This window comes from Galeopterus variegatus, unplaced genomic scaffold (assembly GCF_000696425.1).
Source record: "Galeopterus variegatus unplaced genomic scaffold, G_variegatus-3.0.2 Scaffold1852, whole genome shotgun sequence".
NCBI classification, from domain to species: Eukaryota; Metazoa; Chordata; class Mammalia; order Dermoptera; family Cynocephalidae; genus Galeopterus; species Galeopterus variegatus.
In genome coordinates, this window is record NW_007727963.1 from 45,765 (window position 1) to 66,398 (window position 20,634).

At 40.0% G+C, this 20,634-nt stretch overlaps 1 protein-coding gene across 2 annotated transcripts in view; it reads left to right on the plus strand.

The window, feature by feature from the left end:
• The first annotated feature begins 251 nt into the window (after positions 1-251).
• Positions 252-20,634, plus strand: part of PRDM5 (PR domain containing 5) — a 227,010-nt gene continuing 206,627 nt past the window's right edge. Inside the window, exons 1-2 of one of the 2 annotated variants that reach the window (XM_008579302.1) lie at positions 252-433; positions 19,315-19,398. In XM_008579302.1, the coding sequence (XP_008577524.1) occupies positions 341-433; positions 19,315-19,398 (177 nt within the window). In that variant the 5' untranslated portion in view covers positions 252-340. The remainder of the gene's footprint in view (positions 434-19,314; positions 19,399-20,634) is intronic. The other variant, XM_008579303.1, reaches the window with a different exon arrangement.

The window sequence follows — 20,634 nt, forward strand, 5'->3', positions numbered from 1 at the left end:
GGCTCCGGAATCCGCGCCCGGGCGCGGGTCCGAGCCGCCAACTTCGGACCAATCAGAGCGCGGCGTCCGGGCGTCCGCATCGCCCCAGCCCGCGCCCCCCGCGGCCCCGCGGCAGCAATGGCTGCGGCGGCTCCGGGCCGAGCCCGAGCCGGGACGAGGAGGGGCTGAGCCGCGGGGGATCCTGGAGTCAGCGGGGAGGTGGGGATTCTGGGAGGAAAACTCCATTTCCTCCTTCCCCGCCGGCCTCTCCCCTGCACCACGGCACCCCAAATTCGATGTGTCGCCTCCCGGGCGCAGAGCGCCGGTGCTGAGCGAGGCGGGGGTCGCCGCGGCCGGGAAAATGCTGGGCATGTACGTGCCGGACAGGTTCTCCCTGAAGTCCTCCCGGGTTCAGGACGGGATGGGGCTCTACACGGCCCGCAGAGTGAGAAAGGTGGGTGACCCGCGGCGGCCTGCGCGCCCCTGCGCCTCCGGGAGTCGCTCCGCCGTAGAGCCGGGGTCGCCGCGGGCTTCACTCCGGTCGCCCCTCGCCCGGGCCAGGCGTCCGGAGGGAAGGCCGGGGACCGCGGGGCGCGGCGGGGGCGGCCTCTGCTCGCCGCGCCTCCCGAGCAGGGAGCGCCACGTAGGTGTCGGCAGGGGCGCGCTCCGCTGCCGCCGGTCCAGGGGCGGAACTGCCGGCGGCCTCCTTGAGGCAAGATGTCTTTCCTCTTCCCTGCAGGAAGTGAGTCCGGCTGGAGCCTCCCTCTTCCTCGGTTACGGGTGTGGGCTGCGTCCTTGCGTTGGTGAAGGCGTCTTCACTCGCACGCACGCAGCTCCCCTGCAGCCGCCGCCGCCTTTCTTCCTTTGGGATGAATTAATGTGGCCAGAAACTCCTCACAGTCCACGTGAGGATGGGGGAGGGGAGGCACCATCCTTGATTACAACACAACACAGACCTTAGAATCTCATAAAGACGCCCAGGAGTTCCTTCCCTCCTTTCAGAATGTGTTCTGTGGCTTCTGGGATGTGCGAGCTAGATAATCTTTGAATCTCTGATCTTTTTTCTCTGCTTTTTTGGATTTTCTCTGACGTAGGATCACTTCTAGAAAGTTAGAGGCTTGTGATCAAGGCAAGCACATTGCACTGTGAATGCTGAAATGGCCTGGAAATGTTGGATGTTGAAGGCAAAGGCCTAGGAAGAGAGGTTACTGGAACGCTCCAAACCTTTGGATTTGAAGTTACAACACCATAGTCGTTCCGCAGGATTTGTGAAATCTGGAACCATGAAGGCCGTGGTGAAGCTCCCAGAGTAATGAGAGCCACCGTTTACTGAGCACATACTTTGTGCCAGGGCCAAACTTGGTGGTTAACCTACGTTAACTTCACCAGCACAACTCCCGTGAGATCACTTTTAATCCTCATTTAAGAGAAGAGAATACAGAAATTTTGCAGTTACATTTCCTGCTGAGTTAGTGAGGCTTCAAACCCATGGCTTTTGAGTCTAAAACTCATGTTCTTTCCAGAACATTTATTATGATATTATAAACCCTTATTACTGCCCCCTTCCCCACCTCCCCCATCCCCCTTTGTTAGCAGATATTTTGAAAAATGGAGGTTTGGGCAAGAGCTGGCTTGTTCAGGTAAGATATGCTAACCAAAGGTTCAGAGGATGCACCCAGAGACCACAGGGTACCTTTCATCAATTTAACCCCTAACCCCATCCTCTGGCCAAAAGAGCAGGTGAAGAGAAGTGGATAGTGCTCCCAAATATCCAGATAGGGCTCAATTGACAACATGACCTACAAGCATCCTCCGGGGCAAAACTGGAAAAAATAAACCACATATTTAGTTTTTCAAACTCGAGTTTGGTAGAATGCTGAAATGTGAAAAACAGGAGTTAATACTTTATCTGAATTAGAAGTGTATTGAATTGATGTTGCCAAATGGCCAAATGTTAAAATAAACATTCTTCCAAAGCCATCAAATAACTTCTGTACAGAGTCGAAATTCTGCTTTTAATTCATTCTCACAAAGTGTGAAAAATTCCCAGATGGACTTTTCTTGAAGGTCTTTGGCCTAAATGTAATTACTTTAAAAATTAAGAACACAGTTCTTACAAATTATTTTGTTTATTGTTATGAATAATATTACATGAAAAAACTTTACAAAGATTAAAATTATCACATAATCCCTTTTATTTGCCTCATTGCTATTAGGTTTTTAGAAGCAGCTGCCAATGTATTTTCTTTTGATTTTTTTTATTCGTTTCAACTCATTTTTTAATATATTTGATTATTTGGAAGTACTTAATTGTTTTGGGGCATAGAATAAATAGCTTCCAAAATCATCATACATTACTGCAACATTTTGCTATTACATCGATAAGTGGACACTTATCTTTTCCTGGCTAGTGCAACTTTAATATACTGGTATAAAACTCATAGAATTTTTTATTCAGATAACATTTAGAGTACTTACTTATATTTCAAAGTGAATACGCACATGTTTGCAATAAATCCAAACTGTTGTTGACATAGTTTAGTTATAATCCCAAGATATTCAACCACAAGATTATGGACAAGTTCATCAATTCCAGAAAAGACCTTAAAATAGGCGTCAGCTCCTTTGCCTTCCAAAGACAGAGGACAAAGATGAAGCTAAACAGCAGATTTCAGCAGAACTGTAGGCTGAAGCTGAATATCAGTGCATCCCTTACCTGTTTGTATACTCACTCAGTCTCTCAATTCTTAAATATTTTCTGAATTACCTTGAACTTGGCCTAACTCTGGCCATAAATCAAGGAGTCCGAGAAGAGTGAGTTATATCAACAGCTGTATTAAGGACTTTACTTAAAAGTTTTCATGCTATTTTAAACAAATTTTGGAATATACTATTTTAGATATGTGTTGGAGTTTACAGATATCTTATCACACTTTTATGACATGCATTCATGTGTAATGCTCTTGTTTTGAAAACAACTACAATTCAAGCCATCTGTTGATTTCAAATTCATCTGTTGATTCCCCTAATCCAGGTTGGGAAGTTTTGCTGGAAACTCTACCCCCATTACATTCTCAAGGTTGATTTGGGATTCCCTTACCAATGAGTCCCCCAATCCTGCTCTAGACCCACCCCTTTTTGTGCAGTGTTTCCTAGTGAGGTCCCTGCAGTAGAATCACCTAATTCCCTGGCTCTACCTTAGTTCTATGAGATTTTTTTCTTTGTAGTTATCCTTTTTTGCAGACCTGTTGCTCTAAATTTCTTTCTTTTCTTTTTTTTTTTTGAGTATAAAATCTAATATTGACAACAAGTAAAGGAGCATCAGCTGGAAAGCCCTTGAGAAAAACAAGAAATGAGTTATTCACACTTACACATATTGCAATTTGCTAATGATAAGAATAATAAAAGTAAAAGTGATACTTTTTGCATGCCATGTGCCAGACCGTGTTCTAAGTGCTTGCTATGTGTTATCTCATGAGCACAGTTTAATGCTTCAATAAAGATGTGGAGTTCTAGGTTGTAAAGTATTATGCAGATAAAAATTAATACTAGTTACTCAAAGCTAATACATTAAGATACCTACAATAAAAAGTTAAGCAAACACCTCACTACATTATGTTTTTTAAATCATGACCATTTTTTCCAGTGGATGGTGGTATTTGACATTATGCTTGAACCTGAAAAGTGGAAAGGTAAAGCATAAGGTTCCTTCAGGCTCTCAGATTCTGTGATTTTTTTACAAAAAAGGTTAAGGTGGGAAATATACTACTTCCAGCCTTCCGTTTAGATTTATTTTAGGATGTAAGTTTTTCTTCTCTTTCAGATATTTATTCATTCATATGTGGCAGGCACTGTGTTAGGCAGTTGAGCCAGGCAGACAAGGTTTTTGTTTGCAAGGAGCTTGTTGTCCTGTGTGGGGAAATAGGCAGTAAAGAAGTGAAAAAAGGAATAGAACCAAGATAATTAAGCATGTGTTAAATTAAATGAAGGAAATAAACAGGATAAGGGATTAGCGAGTAAATAGGCCTACAGGGAAGAACTCTCAGAGGAGATGACTTCTGAGCCCAGACCCAAAGGACCTGAGCCGGGCAGGAGAATAGCTGAGGAAGAGATGTTCAGAGAGCTTGGACTAAGGTGACAGTATTGAGGACAGAGGAAATTGTATGGATTCAAGGGATAGTTTACATTGTGAAACAACAGGACCTTCCAATGGATGGAATGAGGCAGATCACTGAAAGAGAAGTATCTAGGATGGTTTGGTCTTTGGCTTGACCAACTGGGTGGATCGTGGTGTCATTTGCTTACATGTAAACTATACCATATTAGAAACCAGTATGTTTAAATGTAGGTTATGTTGGTGAAAGAAAATCAAAAGCAGCCAACATTTACTAAGGATCTGATAGAAAACAATATTGAAATAAGGAGTTACTTTTTCTGTACTGTGGGACTTACAACTCTGTTGGGAAAATGGAAATATGGTACACAACAAAGATTAAAGAAAATTCTTTTTTATGTATTAAATGCCCAAACTTACATCATATATATGGATTTTTGCCAGGCACTATATTAGATAGTACAATTACAGAATTAGTAATTTTTACTGTGGGCAGAGAGACAGAGAAGTAAACGATTTCCATACAGTCTGATTAGTGTTGTGATAGAAAACGTGAGGTTGTGTGAGCTAAGTATTACAGGAGTCCAGAGAGGGGAGAACTCTTACTTGTCTTCACAGTAAGTCATCAGAAAATGCTGGGGGAATCAAAGAAGCCTTTATGGAAGTGGCAAATTTCATGGGGGTTATTAATAATTGTTTCGATTAATGGGCACTTGTTTCACATGTATTGTTTCATTTTTTTCTTCCATTAACCTTATGAAGTAGGCACTGTTATTATACCCATTTTCAGATGAGGCAATTGAGGCGAAGAGAGTTTGGCCAGTGTGACACAGACTAAATGGTGGACTTGTGATGTTGATTTCGATGAGTATGACCAGATCTTGTGCTCTTAATCAGTTTGGATGCAGTTGAATGGTTGGTAGGTAAAATTGTTGGAAATAAAATTGAAGCAGTCCTTGAAGGGCTAGACTTTGTGACAGACCAAGGAAGTTGTTTAAACATTTCCACTCAAGCACCCTGTACAGAGGATCCTGGCAGCCTGGAACCGTTACATAACAGCCACACACTTTTGAAGTCTGGGTTTTCTTTTTACTATGCACTTGCTCATGTTGTGTCATTTTACTGTACCATGATCTTAAGGGGCTAATTATTATCCCCAATTTACAGGTAACAACTTTGCTCAATTATTACTTCTTGCCAGAATTTTAGCAGTTTTTTTTATGTTGACCTTTAAAAATTTTTATCTCTTTTCCAATCCGTTCTTCATTTATGTGTTTCAGATGTATGTTTTCCTTTATATCTATACTAGACATACTTTAATTTGTGTACCCTTAGTATATAGGAGCTATTTGGTAGCTGAGTTGGGATTTTGAAAAATAATTAAAGACTAAAAGGAAAGCAAAAAGGAAATAACTTATAAATGAAAGAAAATATATGTCTCTACCAGATTTCTGGTCCCCTAATTCCAGTAAAAGCACTAAAGAGTATTGCTGATGCCCAGATCTCCTTAACTTAATACACACCAGCATTAGTGAATTGACCCCCTGGGGAAGCTCTATTCCTGGCTGTCTTTCCTTCCAACTCTGCTTTTTTGCCTAAGGAGCTCCTGATACCATGCTGTGTCCATGAACTCTAGGGCAGTCTCCCTTTAGGCTTTGTCCTTTTCATGAACAAATGCAAGTTCCTAGTTCAAACTTTCCAGATACCCTGGGATCTTGTCCACAGCTGCTTTTCAGGGCAAAAGATATTGACAGCACTGGGTATTCGTTTCCCGTTACTGCTGTAACAAATTATCTCAAACTTAGTGACTTAAAACTACACAAATTTATTATCTTATGGTTCTGGATGTCAGAAGTCTAACATGGGGAGGCATGGCTGGTTCCTTTCAGAGGGTGTAAGGGATAATCCATTTTCTTGCCTCTTGCAGTTTTCTAGAGGCTGTCTGCATTCCTTGGTTCATGACCCTGCATCATCCCATCCTCTGCTTCTGTGGTCACATTTTCTTTTCTGACTCTGACCCTCCTGCCTTGCTCTTACAAGGACCCTTGTGATTGGGCCCACCCAGACCATCCAGTATAATCTACCTATCTCAAGATCATTAATGTAATCACATCTGCAAAGTGCCTTTTACAATGTAAGGTACCAAACTCACAGATTCTAGGGATTAGGATGTGTGGACATCTTTGGTGGGCGATTATTCATCCTACCATGGCTCCCAAGTGTAACTCTTCTTTGTTCAGATTATCTAGAGCATTTTACAATGACTGACTGGTGTGAGTCCAGTTAGTCACATACTGGTCTAGATAAAGTCTACCCATTACCATTATACTATATTGATTAGTACCCTGCCATGTTTGCAGTATTGATTCTGGCAAACGTCTGTAAAGAACATTCCTGCAGTAAAACCTGGATGAGTGGTTCTTTAGACACAGGAAAAGAGAGTGTGTACATGAGCAGTAGAGTTGTAAAGAATATGTTCTGGTAGTGTCCTAAATGATACTGTTGAAGAGAACTTTCAGTGTAATCTAACCGGCACATCACTGTACTGGTTGAGGACACTGATGCCCAGAGATTTGCAAAGTCTTGCAGTTCACGGCTGCCTGTTGGGCTCGCTCTTATGCCTTCCTCAATACCAACCCGCTCTCTTTCAAACCAAGGCGGACACCTTAATTCTTAATGAGGGATTTCTCCTAAAGACATTTGGTGAGGGAAAATTCCATGTAAAAAATAACTGGAATAAAGGTTTAAAGTTGAATTTATAAAAATACAATAAAATAAAAAAGAATGGCAAGTTGTACAAGGTTAGAAGGAACACATGAGAAAGAAAAAACCTAAAAAGACAAGTAAAAGCATGCAGAGGAAAAATCACCGTGCATAAATTTTAATATAAGACTAGATTTTGTGGAAAAGGTGTTTTGTTGATCAGTTTAGAAGGTGACTCTCCTGAAGAAACAATGGATTTTTATCCAGGGCTAAAATTCTGCTAGTCCATGTTTGCTTACATTTCCTGGTTGCTGATGATAACTAATCTGGTACCATAATCAGGGAAAAAATAATCACCACACTGCCTGCTGTATATGTTATCTCTTCTCTGTGTTCACACATTCACACTTCATGATGGTGACTCGGTGCAGCTTTGTATTTCCTGGTGTTATTACATATTTTTAAAAATATATATCTAATGTACTTAAACTGATGTTTTCTCTGAAACTTTATATTTTGTGTTTTGTGATGATGACAGCTATAATTAATTCAACAAATATTTATTGGGCAACTGCTAGTAGCTAGTGGCAGAAGGGTGAGTGGCAGAGACAACAGTCACTGGATGCTTTACACAATTCATATTTAAGCCCTGCAGTAAGCCTGCAAGCTGGTTATTAGTACACTTGTTTTATAGATGTGCGAACTGATGTTGAGGAAGGTTATATTAATAATGAGTGGATTAATCAGAATTTGAAGTCAGGTCATTCCATATGCCCTTTTCACTAAATAAAAAAAAGGTTTTTTCTACACTCATAAAATGCTGTATCCACAAGTATAGACACAAACACATTCATACACTTAAACAATTATTTTGCAGAAATAAGAAGAGGGCAAACTTACTTCATCATCTAGCATTTCTCATTCAAGAATATCTTGTGGAAGTCATCCCTGCAAGTCATTTACTTTGGCTCTGTTATTTTTAATGACTGAATACATTCTGTGCTGTGGATGTTCCACGATTCAGGCCTTGTTTCACACAATCATTTGACAAATCTTTGTTACACTATATGCCAAGACCTGTAGCAGCCACTTTTGGGAACAGTAGTTAAGAAAATAGATATTCTGGCTCTTGTGGAGCTTGCATTCAGTAAGGAGAGACAGAAAATAAACAATAAATTTTATACTATGTTAAAATGTGATGAATGCTCTAGAAATAAAGAAAAAGTAGAGCTGGGTATGGTTGACTTGGCAGAGTAGGTGTGTGGGTATGTGTGGGGGAATGTTATAAATTAGTCAGCCCAGTTCAACTTCGTTTAGCAGGTGAGGTTTGGGCAATGATTTGAAGGATGGTAGGAAATTAGCCAGACATATTTCTACGGGATGAGCATTCTGGGCAGAGAAAGAAACTGGAGCAAACATCGAAGGTTGGGAATTTGCCTGTTGTTCCCAGAAGAGGAGGCCGGTGTTGCTAAAATGGAGTGATCACAGGTCAGCTGGCAACGAATTTTCCCAGCTTTTGTTTGTCCTCCCATCATGCTCTAGTCTTTTCTTCAGCAGTTGACTTCATGTTGTTATTTGGTGCTTGATAGGCTTGTGGAGGGGGACATAGGGAGAGGGTTGTCTGTTGTCTTGTTCCAGCCTCACTCCATCTTCCTGGCTCTATCTGGCTCTATCTGCCTGGGCCCTGGCATTTGGGCTTTCTCAGCATTCCTGTCTTTCTTCCCCATGGGAGCCAAACTTTTGCCTTGTATCAGTGGTTGGTCTTTTGTGGGAGAGCATTTTCTGTCCCTTCCCCAGTGGAAGGAATCCTTTGATAGTCATCATCTAAGTTGCTGGGCCTGTACTGTTTCCCACCCTTCTCCCAGCAGCAGTAGGTCTTTACCTGTGTCCTGGAAGTGACATGGTTTGTTGCTGTTCTTGCAGTGGCTAAAGGCTTTCTCCTTATATGAAAGAAAGATCAGGGCAGGAGGTATGGGTTATCATGCCATTCTTGAAGTAGCTACTGTTCCCCTCCTGCATGCCTGCACCATGGACATACTCTCTCCTCCTGTCTGCTCATTTAGGGAGATCTTTGGAAAAGAGTCTGTGAGTGCCTGTGAACTTCCCTTGGGTCTGGGGCTTGCAGTGGTTCTATACCTTCATGTTGTCTCACATTCTGCCATTAGCAAGTTGTTTAAATGGTTGCTGATTTCTTACCTGTTTGCCAGGTGGCTGGCAGCTCTTTCTTCTGTGACCTGCCACAGGCAAGCCAGTGCTGTCCTCAAGAAAAGTTATGATTTTGTAATTTATCTGGCCTTTCTCATTGTTAAACTAGAACTGATAGAACTGATACTCTAACTCCTTGGTGGAAAATGAACTTTTAGATGAAGTTTTGAAATGAAATGATATTTTCTTTATATCCTTATGTTTTTTTTTTTTATTATTTAGCAAATCTGCCCAGTTTTGAAAGAGATGTTTTAAAATATCCCACTCTAGTTCTTCTTCCATTTCTAATATGGTTGTGCTGCTGGTTTTCCACTGCTATGTGTTCTTCATATAGTTTTTATCATTACATAATGTTTTTTAACCTCTTTAGTGCATTCAGCCATTAATTTAAGCTTATCTGATATTGACACTATTGCCTTTCTTTTCTTTGCTTTTATCTGTATCTCTTTGTCCACCCATTTTTAGTTCATTTTTTATCATATTGTTTTATTTTTTAATCATGTAGCTAGATTATATTTTATAATGAGTTATTACAATCTCTCATTTAATGGGAGAATTAATTTTTTTTTTTTTTTGTCTTTTTCCGTGTCCGGCAATGGATCGCAACCCTCAGTGTTGCCCCCGTACCGGACCGGGGACCGGCAACGGGATTGCAACCCTCGGCGTCGCTCCCGCGCCTCGCTCAGCCAGTGAGCGGGAACTGGTCTGTATGTGGGATCCGAACCCTCGGGCGGGAGCGCTGCCGCGCTTCCCAAGCGGCGCACTATTCAGTGCGCCACCGGGCCGGCCCTGGGAGAATTAATTTTACTCCTTCATATTTAGTGTAATGACTACTATAATTGTCATCTTTCTTTACACTCATTACTTATTTTATATTGTGTAACTTATTTTTTATTTTGTTTGTTTGAGTCACTGTTCATTCTTTTCTGCTCTCTTGTTAGTTCTACTCTTCTTTTTTCTTTAGTCATTTACTTATTCCTCCCATCTTTTACAATGAGATGCACATGCTTTTATTATTTCTCCCACAAAAGTTTTTTTTCCCACAGGTGTTCATTTTCTATCACTTCCCTCTTATCCTCCTTTCTTCCTGTCCCAGTCCCTCATGCAAATTTTAGAATACTTTTACCTTCCTGCCTTCCTTCCCCAACAACTCCTAAGTTTTGATGAGTGGTGTGTTATTTAAAAGAATTTCTTTTAAAAGTTTATCCTTATTGTTTCAAGAGGTGTTATTTAGCTTGTATATTCCACATGCCCGTTTATTGTTACATGTTAATTGCATATGTATGTATACCAGTTTTGCATCTTCTTTCATTTCTGTCCTTTCTTCTGGTTCATTTCTTTAGTTAGAAACTTTTGCAGTTCCTTTTCTTATTAAATTATGTGAGTAATGCTCTCTCGGAATCTCTGTATATCATCCTGTAGCCCTCCTTCCCCCTGACCGGAAGGGGTTTCTTGACTGAGTAAATGATTCTCAAGTTGTATTTTTTGTTTGTAGTCAGCAGATGTTTTCCCACAATTTTGTAGGTTGCAGTTGGAGGTGTGAAGTTTGACACCAGTCTGATTCTTTATACTTTACAGGTAACCTCTTGTTTCTGCTTGGAAGTTTGTAAGATCTCTGTCTTTATTTTTAGAGTTCAGGAATTTTACTAGAATATGCCTTGACTTCTTTGTCATCTAGCTTTGGGAATGAGCAAGGCTGTTTAATATACAGAAGCAGTTTTATCTTCAGCTTAGGAAAATGTCCTTAATTGTTGTCTCTCAACCTATTCTTTTAATCCTCTGGAAATATATTTTTGTATGTAAGATGTCCTGGATCTATTCTCCAAATATCTTATTTTTATCTTTCCATATTTTTCCTTTGAGATATTTCTTGAATTTGATTCTCATTTCTTTCTCTCTTTTAATTCATTTTCTAAAAATATTTAATTCTGAAGTTATGGTTTTTAACTTAAAAGTTTTCTTTTCTTTCTTTCTTTTTTTTTTTTTTTGGTGTGCTGTATTTGATTCTCCTTAATTAATTCCCTTATTCTGTTAGGTAATTCAGGTATTCCCTTTGTTGAGGTATTCTGTCTGCCACAGAAGTTCTATTAGTATTACTGAGTGTGGGTCTCATTTTTCTGCCTCATCTCCCTCTCTCAGCAGCTGGGCCCCTTCACATAGGCTATTTCCCTTAGGTGGATCATTGAAGCTTAAGACTGATTATTGGAGACTCCTTTGTAGTGTCAGTCTTGCAGGTGGTAGAAGGCAAAAGGGTCTCTATACCCCTGCTCTGGCAGATAGACTGTCCATTCTCTGTCAGTTAGCTCTCTGATCTTGTACTTTCCTGGGTATCAAGGGCAGGAAAGATTGTGGCTGTGGCCCCCTCATCTCTGACTTTCAAGTTCTTTTTGGGATTCCCTAGTTTGTAGTCCTCAGCCCTGGCTCCTGTGCTATCATCCAGTTTCTCAGCCCAAAGTAGAGAACACTTCACACCAGTTCTCTGCCAGATTCTAAGGCCTCACTTACACCCAGTTGCCCACAAATGCTAGTAGCAGTTATTTTGCTTAAGAGAAGCAAGTAGCTTAGGTTTGGGGGTTAAGGGGGAAGGTGCTTCATTCAGGTCACCATATACCCACAGTCCCTTCTTCCTCACAACTCTCCTGCATTTCTCATTTTGTATTTATTTTATAAGTGATGCATTTTGTAAGAAAACTTCTGTTATATCTCGGGCACCACTGCATTGCTTTTACCTGACCCGTTTTATATCAGCTGAGGGTAATAGAGACAACTGTAGTAATCTAAACTTTGGAGTTTATGTTCTCCCTACAAGAAGAAGTTGGCAGGTGAACACTTGCTGCCATCAGTGGCTCAAAATGTTCAGTGCCTCAAAATGCCAGCGTGGAAGTCTTTGCAATTTTCTTGGCCCCAGGATAGCTACTTCAGCACTCGCTATCATGCTCATATTCCGGGTGGGGAGAAAGAGGAAGTAACCAAGGCACTGGATATACTTTTCAGCTTCACTTAACTCAGCTTCATCTAACAACTTTTGTGGTAGTTCCATACAATCATTTTTGTTTGCAGGTGTTTAGTTCCCCTCTCCTCTAGGTAAACGTAGTTTTTTACCTGGACATATTAGTACCCTTAACAAGGTCAGTGTTCTAGTACTAAGTAGAATGGATATAGGGAGGCAACTAGTCTCTGCCCCAGCATTCACAGTAGGGAAAGAAGATTGGATATTTTTCATATTGAACTTTTAAAAACATATTTAATAGATTGTTGAAGGCCTAATTGTATTACAAGAACACACACATGCACAGTAGTTTAACACTGAGACATAATTATGTTCTAAGTGGGAACTCTAGACTCCTGTGAAAAATCATTATTTCAAATATAAACGATTCAGTTGCAGATTGATTCACTTTAATATAATTTACTTAATCTGTGTATTTTTCATGTGCCGAATCATTTCAAACTAAATTAGACATTATGACAATTCACCCCTCCATACTTTAGCATAACAACATTCTCCAAAATAGCATATCATTTTAATATCCAACAAAAATACCAGTAATTTCCTAATGTCTTCTAATATCAGTCCATATCAAATTATTCCAGTTGCTTCAAAAATGTTTTTATGGCTGTTTATTTCTGAATCATGATCCAGTCAAGGGCAACATATTATATTTGGTTATGTCTTTTAAATCTCTTAACAGTCTCCCTCTATTCTCTTCCACCTTTTTAATAATAGTGACTTTCTGAAGAGATCAGGACAGTTGTTTGAAGAGCATCTCATATCTGGATTTATCTGATTGTTTTCCCAGGGCTTTATTTAACTTGTTTCTTTATGTTCTATATTTCCTGTAATCTGGAAGTTAGATATAAATATTTTTGGCAAGGATACATCATGGGACAATGCTGGTTTACTTTGAACTGCATTATAGCAGAAGGCACATGATGTCTGATTTCCCCATTGTTAGTGATGCCAACACTGGGGTAAGGTAATTTTTTCACTGTAAAGATACTGTTTTCCCTATGTGCTTAGCAAGTATTCTGTGAGCTGATACTGTATGGATATTTTTTTCACCATCAACCTTTTTACCTAATGGTTTTAGCATCCATTGATAATTCTTGCTTGAATGAGTTATATTATTAGGGATATCAAAATGGTGATTTGCTAATTCAAATATTTCTTCTTTATTTATAAGTTGGCATTCCCCTGTAAAGAAGAGCTTTCCGTCACCAATTGCTGCTATCTGGTTATTGAACTACAGTTACTATTGAAAATTCAGGAGAAAATGCTTAATTCTTTCCCTTTATTAATTTTAATAATGGTATTATCCTCTAGCGGTGGCAAATGAGGTATTTTTATTTTTCTTTCTCTGACAATCATTATGGACTTATGAATTTGTTTATGTGTTTCAATAAATTACACTCTTTAATTCTCAAATTGTTCTAAATTTGGCCTGTGGAAGCTATTTCTAACGGAATTTAAGAGCTGGAAGGAATCTTAGAATCAACTATTCCAAATCCCTAAGTTTTACAGATGAGGAAACTGAGGCTCATAAAGTTTGTGAAATCATAATGTGTTACAGCTAATTAACAGTAGATTAGGACCTATGTCTCTTGAAGCCTCAGCTTGTCCTTTCCACATAATTCTCAGAGATATCTGCAGTAAAGCTTACTTTCAATTTCTTACTAATAATATGCAAAAATGGGAGAAAATGGCCCACGTTTTTGCAATCATACATTTCTTTTATTAAAGTTTATTAAAGTTACTGTTTAGTCCAGTGGGTGGCAAATTGAATGGATTACTTATCTACTTTGTTCAGAAACAGTTTGAATAAAAACAAAGAAGCACCATTTAGGCTGGGCTTTGGATCAGTCTGAGAAATGAGTTTGACGCAGATAATTTGGTGTGTACAGGTTGAATTTGTCTTGAAGTTACATTTTATTTGACCTGCACAGAATTTTGAAAACTTGGAATTCATTGTCAATGTAGAAAAGCAGTGATTACACATACAACTTTGAGTTATAAGCTTCTCTAAAAATATTGCAAATATCTGGCAACATTGGACATACATTGTGAGATAGCAGCATTCAGTTGGAGTGGAAAAACTTTTTAGGTGGGCATGCCCTTTCCAACACACCTCCTGGCCACTCTCTCATGTGTCATTTACATATTTGTTGTGGGGTGTGCTGCTTCTGCCTAACTTGTAAGCTTTTGACATGATGACCTTCGAGACAGAAGCCAAGAATTCTAGGAAGGTTCTTGCAAAGAAATCACAGATTGAAGGTAATATCTATGCAGGCACAAATGAACAGCAAGAAAGTGGAAGAGCTGACAGTTTTCCTGCTGCTAGTGTGACATCTTCAGCAGCTTTATTGAAGAATTCTAGGAAGGTTCTTGCAAAGAAATCACAGATTGAAGGTAATATCTATGCAGGCACAAATGAACAACAAGAAAGTGGAAGAGCTGACAGTTTTCCTGCTGCTAGTGTGACATCTTCAGCAGCTTTATTACAAAAAGTCAAAGCAATGATGACAGGAAGTCAGCCAGAAATTTCTGAAGTTTTCAAGATTGTTTGAAATATATGGGTTTCCTTCTTTTTATTAATTATGAACCTCCCCTTAGGTGTTTAATATACTATTGCACATGTATATAATTTATTTATGATGAATCATAATAAAAATTTTACAGGTAAAAAATGGTCAAATATTGGCAATTTCACATCATTTATTTAAAAGAAGAAAGAATTACATATAAATATGGTGTTTGCCCCCAATTTTTGTTTCCTAGGTGTGCTGCTTAAGTAGATTTGAAGCCTACTCGGTTAGAAGGGATTTATGCTTAAGTTAGAATCTCCATAGGAAATGGTTAGTGAATACAAATAAAATTATAATTACAAGAAAGTGCTGTTTGTATAATAGAGACAACAGTGAACAAAGAGTTAGAGAAGGGGTGGGTAGCAGGTATTGGAATCCTTAGGAGAAGCCTTCATAGTGGGAGTGGGACTAGTAAGTATAAAATCTTCATCTGAAGCCAAATACAAATTGTTTTAATTATCTGCACTGTTTCTCACCACAAGTAGTATGGATAATTGACAGTTGGCTAATTTAAATTTTTGTAATCTTGTAGCCATAGAAACTCAAATTTATTTGATCAAATAATTCTAATGCACTCACTAGTATACTTTGAAGGAAATCACATCAAAACCAGAGAGCTAAATATACTTATAAAATTAACTCCTCTGTGTTTTTATGTCAGTGTTTTTCAAACTGGAATGCAGTCCATTGGTGAGTTCTGAAATTAATTTATTGGGGCAAAACTCATATTTTTTAAAAAATGAAGTAAAACAGTAGAAATATGGGAGTACATTGTACAGAGTAAGGGTAGTATTATTTAGAGAAATGTATATTTAATTTCATATGAATGCTCGGTTGAGATGCAAAATGTATTTCTTACTAAGGGTTGAGAAAAAAATTGAAAGTCATTATTTATAACTTGGTAGTATGAATTTATGATAGTGATTGTTCACTATTAACCGGGAGACTTGAAAGTCAGGGTCCTGATTCTTATTTTAAATTTTCAAAAGCTTTAAGTCCTTTAGCAATCTTACTAGGCTTGCATCTAAGCAGGCTTCCCCCCTGCCTAATTCCAGTGCATTTATTTGTATTTTCATTCTTTCTTCTTCAGTCCTTTGAACACTGCTGAATTGATAAATTCAATTTTTTTTTCCTCCAAATTTATACTGCAAAGAGGAACCAACTGGCTTGAGTAGATCCATTACACTGGAAAGTATGTACTCAGATTATTACTACCTTCTGCAATAATTGATAAAGCATAAACACATGTCAGAGTATACTTAAAGTTGAACCATTATACCAAATTAATACCAAATCCTCAAATTTATTACAAAAAACACACCTTAGTTTTTGGTTTGTTTTCTAGATTGGCTTTAACATCCATTCATTCAGTTCCTTCAGTTCAGCAGTCAATTTATTGAGTGTCTGCTTTGAGCAAGGCACAGCATGAGTAATTGCTAGTAGGCAATGGCAAGCTGAGAAGGGTGGCATCAGCCTGCTGTGGTCTTGTAGCTATTTGTCAGGGTTTTGAGTGGTGGCACGTGAGGTGGACGGTGCCGGAGCTCTCCACTCAGAATAACACTGCTTCTTAACCCTGTCTCCCATTTTTGCTTGCTGACTGACCTTAAGTTATTTAAACTCTTTGAGCGTCTGTTATTTTCTTAGTTGTTAAGTGAGGAAATCCCCACATAGGATTTTTTGGAGTGTGGCACATAGTAGTTAAGAACCTATTATTCCCCTCCCCTGTTCTTTCATTTCTTATGCAGCTTTTCTTACCTGCCATCAAATACTGGTTAGGTCCCATCTTGAGGCGAGAAACGATTGCTTTTTAAAGAACGCATCTTTGAGGCCCTTGTGTCTGAGGTTCGCTGCAGAGTGCCCATCTTGGAAGTGGCTGGTGATGCGTGAGAGGGTTGTGAAGCTAAGTGGGTATAGGGAAAGTGAAGGAAAATGGTCAGGACTCAGATGTTCAGAATCTTGCTGAGCATTTGATGTAAATATGCACATGCGCCCAGGTGTTCCTTGATTATTGACTAATGTTATTGCGTATGTGTCCTGGGTTATGGACTTAAGTATAAAGGATGAGTTGCTCTGATCCATGGTGCCTCCCGCCTCCGGGAGGCCGCTATTGCTGCTAGAAGCTGTTGCTGTCAGTGTCCCCGGGACGCCCCAAGAGGCCACCGCCACTGCTGCTTCTGAGAACTGAGTTTGTGTCTCTGCCGATGGCTCCCACGATCTTTCCCAATTACCTAGCATGGACCTGCCTGTGAGGGGCCTATGACCCAAGCCTGGCATGTGAGGGGTTTGGTGACCCAATCTGTACAAAGGGTCTGTGGGCCCTGAGCCTTAGCACTACTATTGCTGTAACCCTACAGTGGCCTTCCAGCTTCTCCTCAAGCTGCCCTCTGAACTTTGTATTAATACCTCTAGTGTTTTTGTAAATGGTCAGCAATCTCCCTGTTTCTTTCCTATGCCTGTGTTTGGGTGTAGGGTTACAGCAATAGCTACACTAATTGTCTGGCTAGGGTTATTGTCGGAATCTTGCCAACATAGCCAATTGTATGGCTGGGTTAGGGCTCACAGACCCTTCAAACCCACTGTACAGGCTGAGTCACCAGACCCCTCACACGCAGGTACACTCTCTAGGAATTGGGAAGGATCCCAGGAGCCACTGGCAGATGACACGAGCTCAGTCCTCAACTTATTCAGTGGCAGTGGTGGTCTTGGGAACATATAGGAAAATGGTCAGGGCCCCTCAGATGTTCAGAATCTTGCCGAGCATTTGCTGTAAATATGCTCAGATGTTCGTTGTTACTACTTAATGTAATTGTGTATGGGCACTCAGGTGTACTGTGTACTGGGTTATGATCCACTGGTGCTTCTCAGAACTCTCAGAGAAGCCACCAGGACGGCTGCTCCTAGCTCTAAATAAATCCTATTAATTTTTTTTTGTCTCTTTTTGTGACGGGTAAGGGGATCGCAACCCTTGGCGTGGTGTCTGTCGCCCGCACTGCGCTCAGCCAGTGAGCACACCGGCCAGTCCTATATAGGATCCAACCTGCATTGGGAGCGTCGCTGTGCTCCCAGCGCCGCACTCTCCTGAGTGCACCACTGGCCGGCCCCTATTAATTTTTTACTCATGGCTCCCCGGACCTTTTTCCTATTACCTAGCTCGTAGACCTGCATATGAAGAGCTTGTGACCCAGTGTGTACAACGGGCTCCAGGGGTCTGTGAGCCCTAGCTTTACAGGCGGGTGGTGGCGGTGAGCAGCCTACCCGGGCATCAGGGGGCGTGATCACTGTGGATCAGAGCCACTCATCTTTTATACCTAAGTCATAACCCAAGACACCTGGGTACACATGCACAGTTACATTAGGCAATAACCAAGGAACCCTTGGGCACACGTGCATATTTACATCAAATGCTCGGCAAGATTCCGAGCCCCCGCCCCCCCCATGGACCTTGACCGTTTATCTTTCATTTTCCCTACATTGGGTTACTTAGAATTACCGTCTTGATTTGAGGAATCTGTGTGGGTATTTTCTGCCCCTAAGTAACATTAAGGAAATAGCCTTCTTGGCTCTGTCACCGTTTATGGTTTCTCAGGACCTCTTTTCTTCATCTGTAAAATGAGGGGCTGGGTTAGCTATTTGTAATTACTTTAAGCATTTAAATTTTACTGTTCCCAGGAGTTGGGTTTTCTGTTGTTCATTCAGTAATTTATATTCCTTGAAACTCTGCATTGGCGGTTATTTTTTCCTCTAACAATAGAAAGTTCCCTTGCAGATTTTGGTTTTTTCTTCCTCCATCTTCACGCAAAGGGGAGGGTTCCTCAGAAAAATAGGCCCAGGCAGGTTTGGAAGAAGCTCACCAAGGCAGGGTGGATCTGTATTCTCTCTGCACATTTCCGCAGAATGTCTGGCTGGACAAACTTGATCCATTCCCTCCGTCCCTGCAGTCCCTACTTTGGTTGCCTCAGGGAGAAAAAAGTCTCTTGCCCATTGAATGTGGCCCGGAAAGTCCCTGCAGGGGCCAGCCACTCTCGGTTTACACTCAAGGTCTACACCAGTGGTTCTCACCTGGGTATTTGTGGAAATGCAGTTCCCACGTCCCACACTTAAAGCCCCGATTCTGTGTTTGAAACCAGCAACACTGGTGATTCCCTGCTGCATGTGAGCTTCAGTGGATACACTTTGAGAAAATTTGGTTTAGAGTGTGCTCACTTGGCTATTTGAAAGATGGGCGGGCGAGTTTAATCTTTATGAATGGTCTTCCTTTGACAATGGCAAGCTTACTTCTTTCATGTTGGTAATATGGATGAATTTTTGATTTTTATGGAAAATAATTTTCTGCCTGGTAGGCTTGTCTCTCAAGTCAGGCAAAACTCAGTGTTTTTCATTTTAAGACCACTTGCCAGAGGCTACGAAGAGGATTGAAACATATGAAGTGTGATGTTCAGTGCCTTGCCAGAATTTGAACGTTAAGCAATTTTAATCCTTTTATGTTGACTCCTGTGTTGTTAATTCTGTGTTAGGCTCTTAGGCTCAAAGCAGATTAAGAGATTAAGTTGGATTTTGAATACTATGTAAATATTTTGTTGGGTAAATTAGTTAATATATTTTTAAATGTTTCAATTATTGGACATGAAGATTTGGAGGAGGAAAAGAAAACTCCAGAAGATAAAAAATGGTTTATTTTAGCAACTTGATTATTTTACTAATACTTTTTCCATGTAATCATTGCTATTCAGGGTGAAAAGTTTGGACCCTTTGCTGGAGAGAAGAGAATGCCTGAAGACTTGGATGAAAATATGGATTACAGATTGATGTGGGAGGTAAAGATGTGACTGTTATTTTTAATATTAAAAATGTTTCTCTTTATACTGTTTAACATAGCCTTATAAATGAGTTAAACAGTGTGCTTCCAGTTGAATGTTTAAGTATTGAAATGTTTTAATTTTAAAGAACCTGAGTAACTAGAAAGCTTAGGCTGTTGAAATATCATACAAGACAGTTCTTTCACAACTTTACAGTTGAAAAAGATTTCCATGTATAAGCATGTTTGGATTTCAAAATGAGCATGCACTGGATTTAGAATTTGACTTCTGTAAATGAAATTATACTTTCCCTCTAAGTTTTATTTCCCAATTGAAGTTCTAATTGTATAGAAACAATTCTGAGTTCCATGTGTTAACAAAAATCGCACCTTAAAATGTACCTTGCCATTAAAAACATATATTTAAAGAACAGTGAACTGTGACACTGTAGTCAGTCTTTCGCAATCTGAAGTTTCCTTATGCAGGAATCTGTATCTGCAAGTGTATGTCTGTACATTATGAAAACTTTCATCCTAGTTTATGCCAATTACATTTGTTGCCGTTTTTTCCTAGTTATTACAAGAAGGGCCTGAGAGATGGAAATAGGAAAGCAGAGGTGTAGAAACTATTGAAACAAAATATTGGAAAGAATTATATTTGATAATTTCTATCAAAAAATTATTAAAAGCTGAGATATGTGTAGGAGGGGCTGAGAGATCATAAAATCAGAAAAGGTTGGATACTAGAGTAAGAACTACACATAGAACATTTTTCTGACTGTGTATGTATCAATCAGGGTCTCCAGAGAAACAGAACCAATAGAATATTTTATATACAGATGCTCCCCAGCTTCTAATGGGATTACATCCAGATAAACATATAGTAAGGTTGAAGAATTTTAAGTCAGACCATTGGAAGGGAGGGACTGTCTGTATATATATTTATATAAGGAGCTTGATTTCAAGGTATTGTCTCATGGGATGGAGGGGGTGGCAAGTCTGAAATCTGTAGTGCAGGCCCACAGGCTGGAAACTCACACACGATTGATGCTGTGGTCTTTAGGCAGAATTTCTTCTCCTGGAAACCTGTTCTTGCTCTTAAGGCCTTTGACTGATTACATGAGGGCCACACGTGTTATAAAGGGTAATCTCCTTTATTTAAAGTCAGCTGAGCAGATCGTCTCTCCGCCACACCCTGGGCGCCGGCCCCAGACAAACTCCCTCCTCCCGAGAGGCAGATTCCATCTCTGGGGAC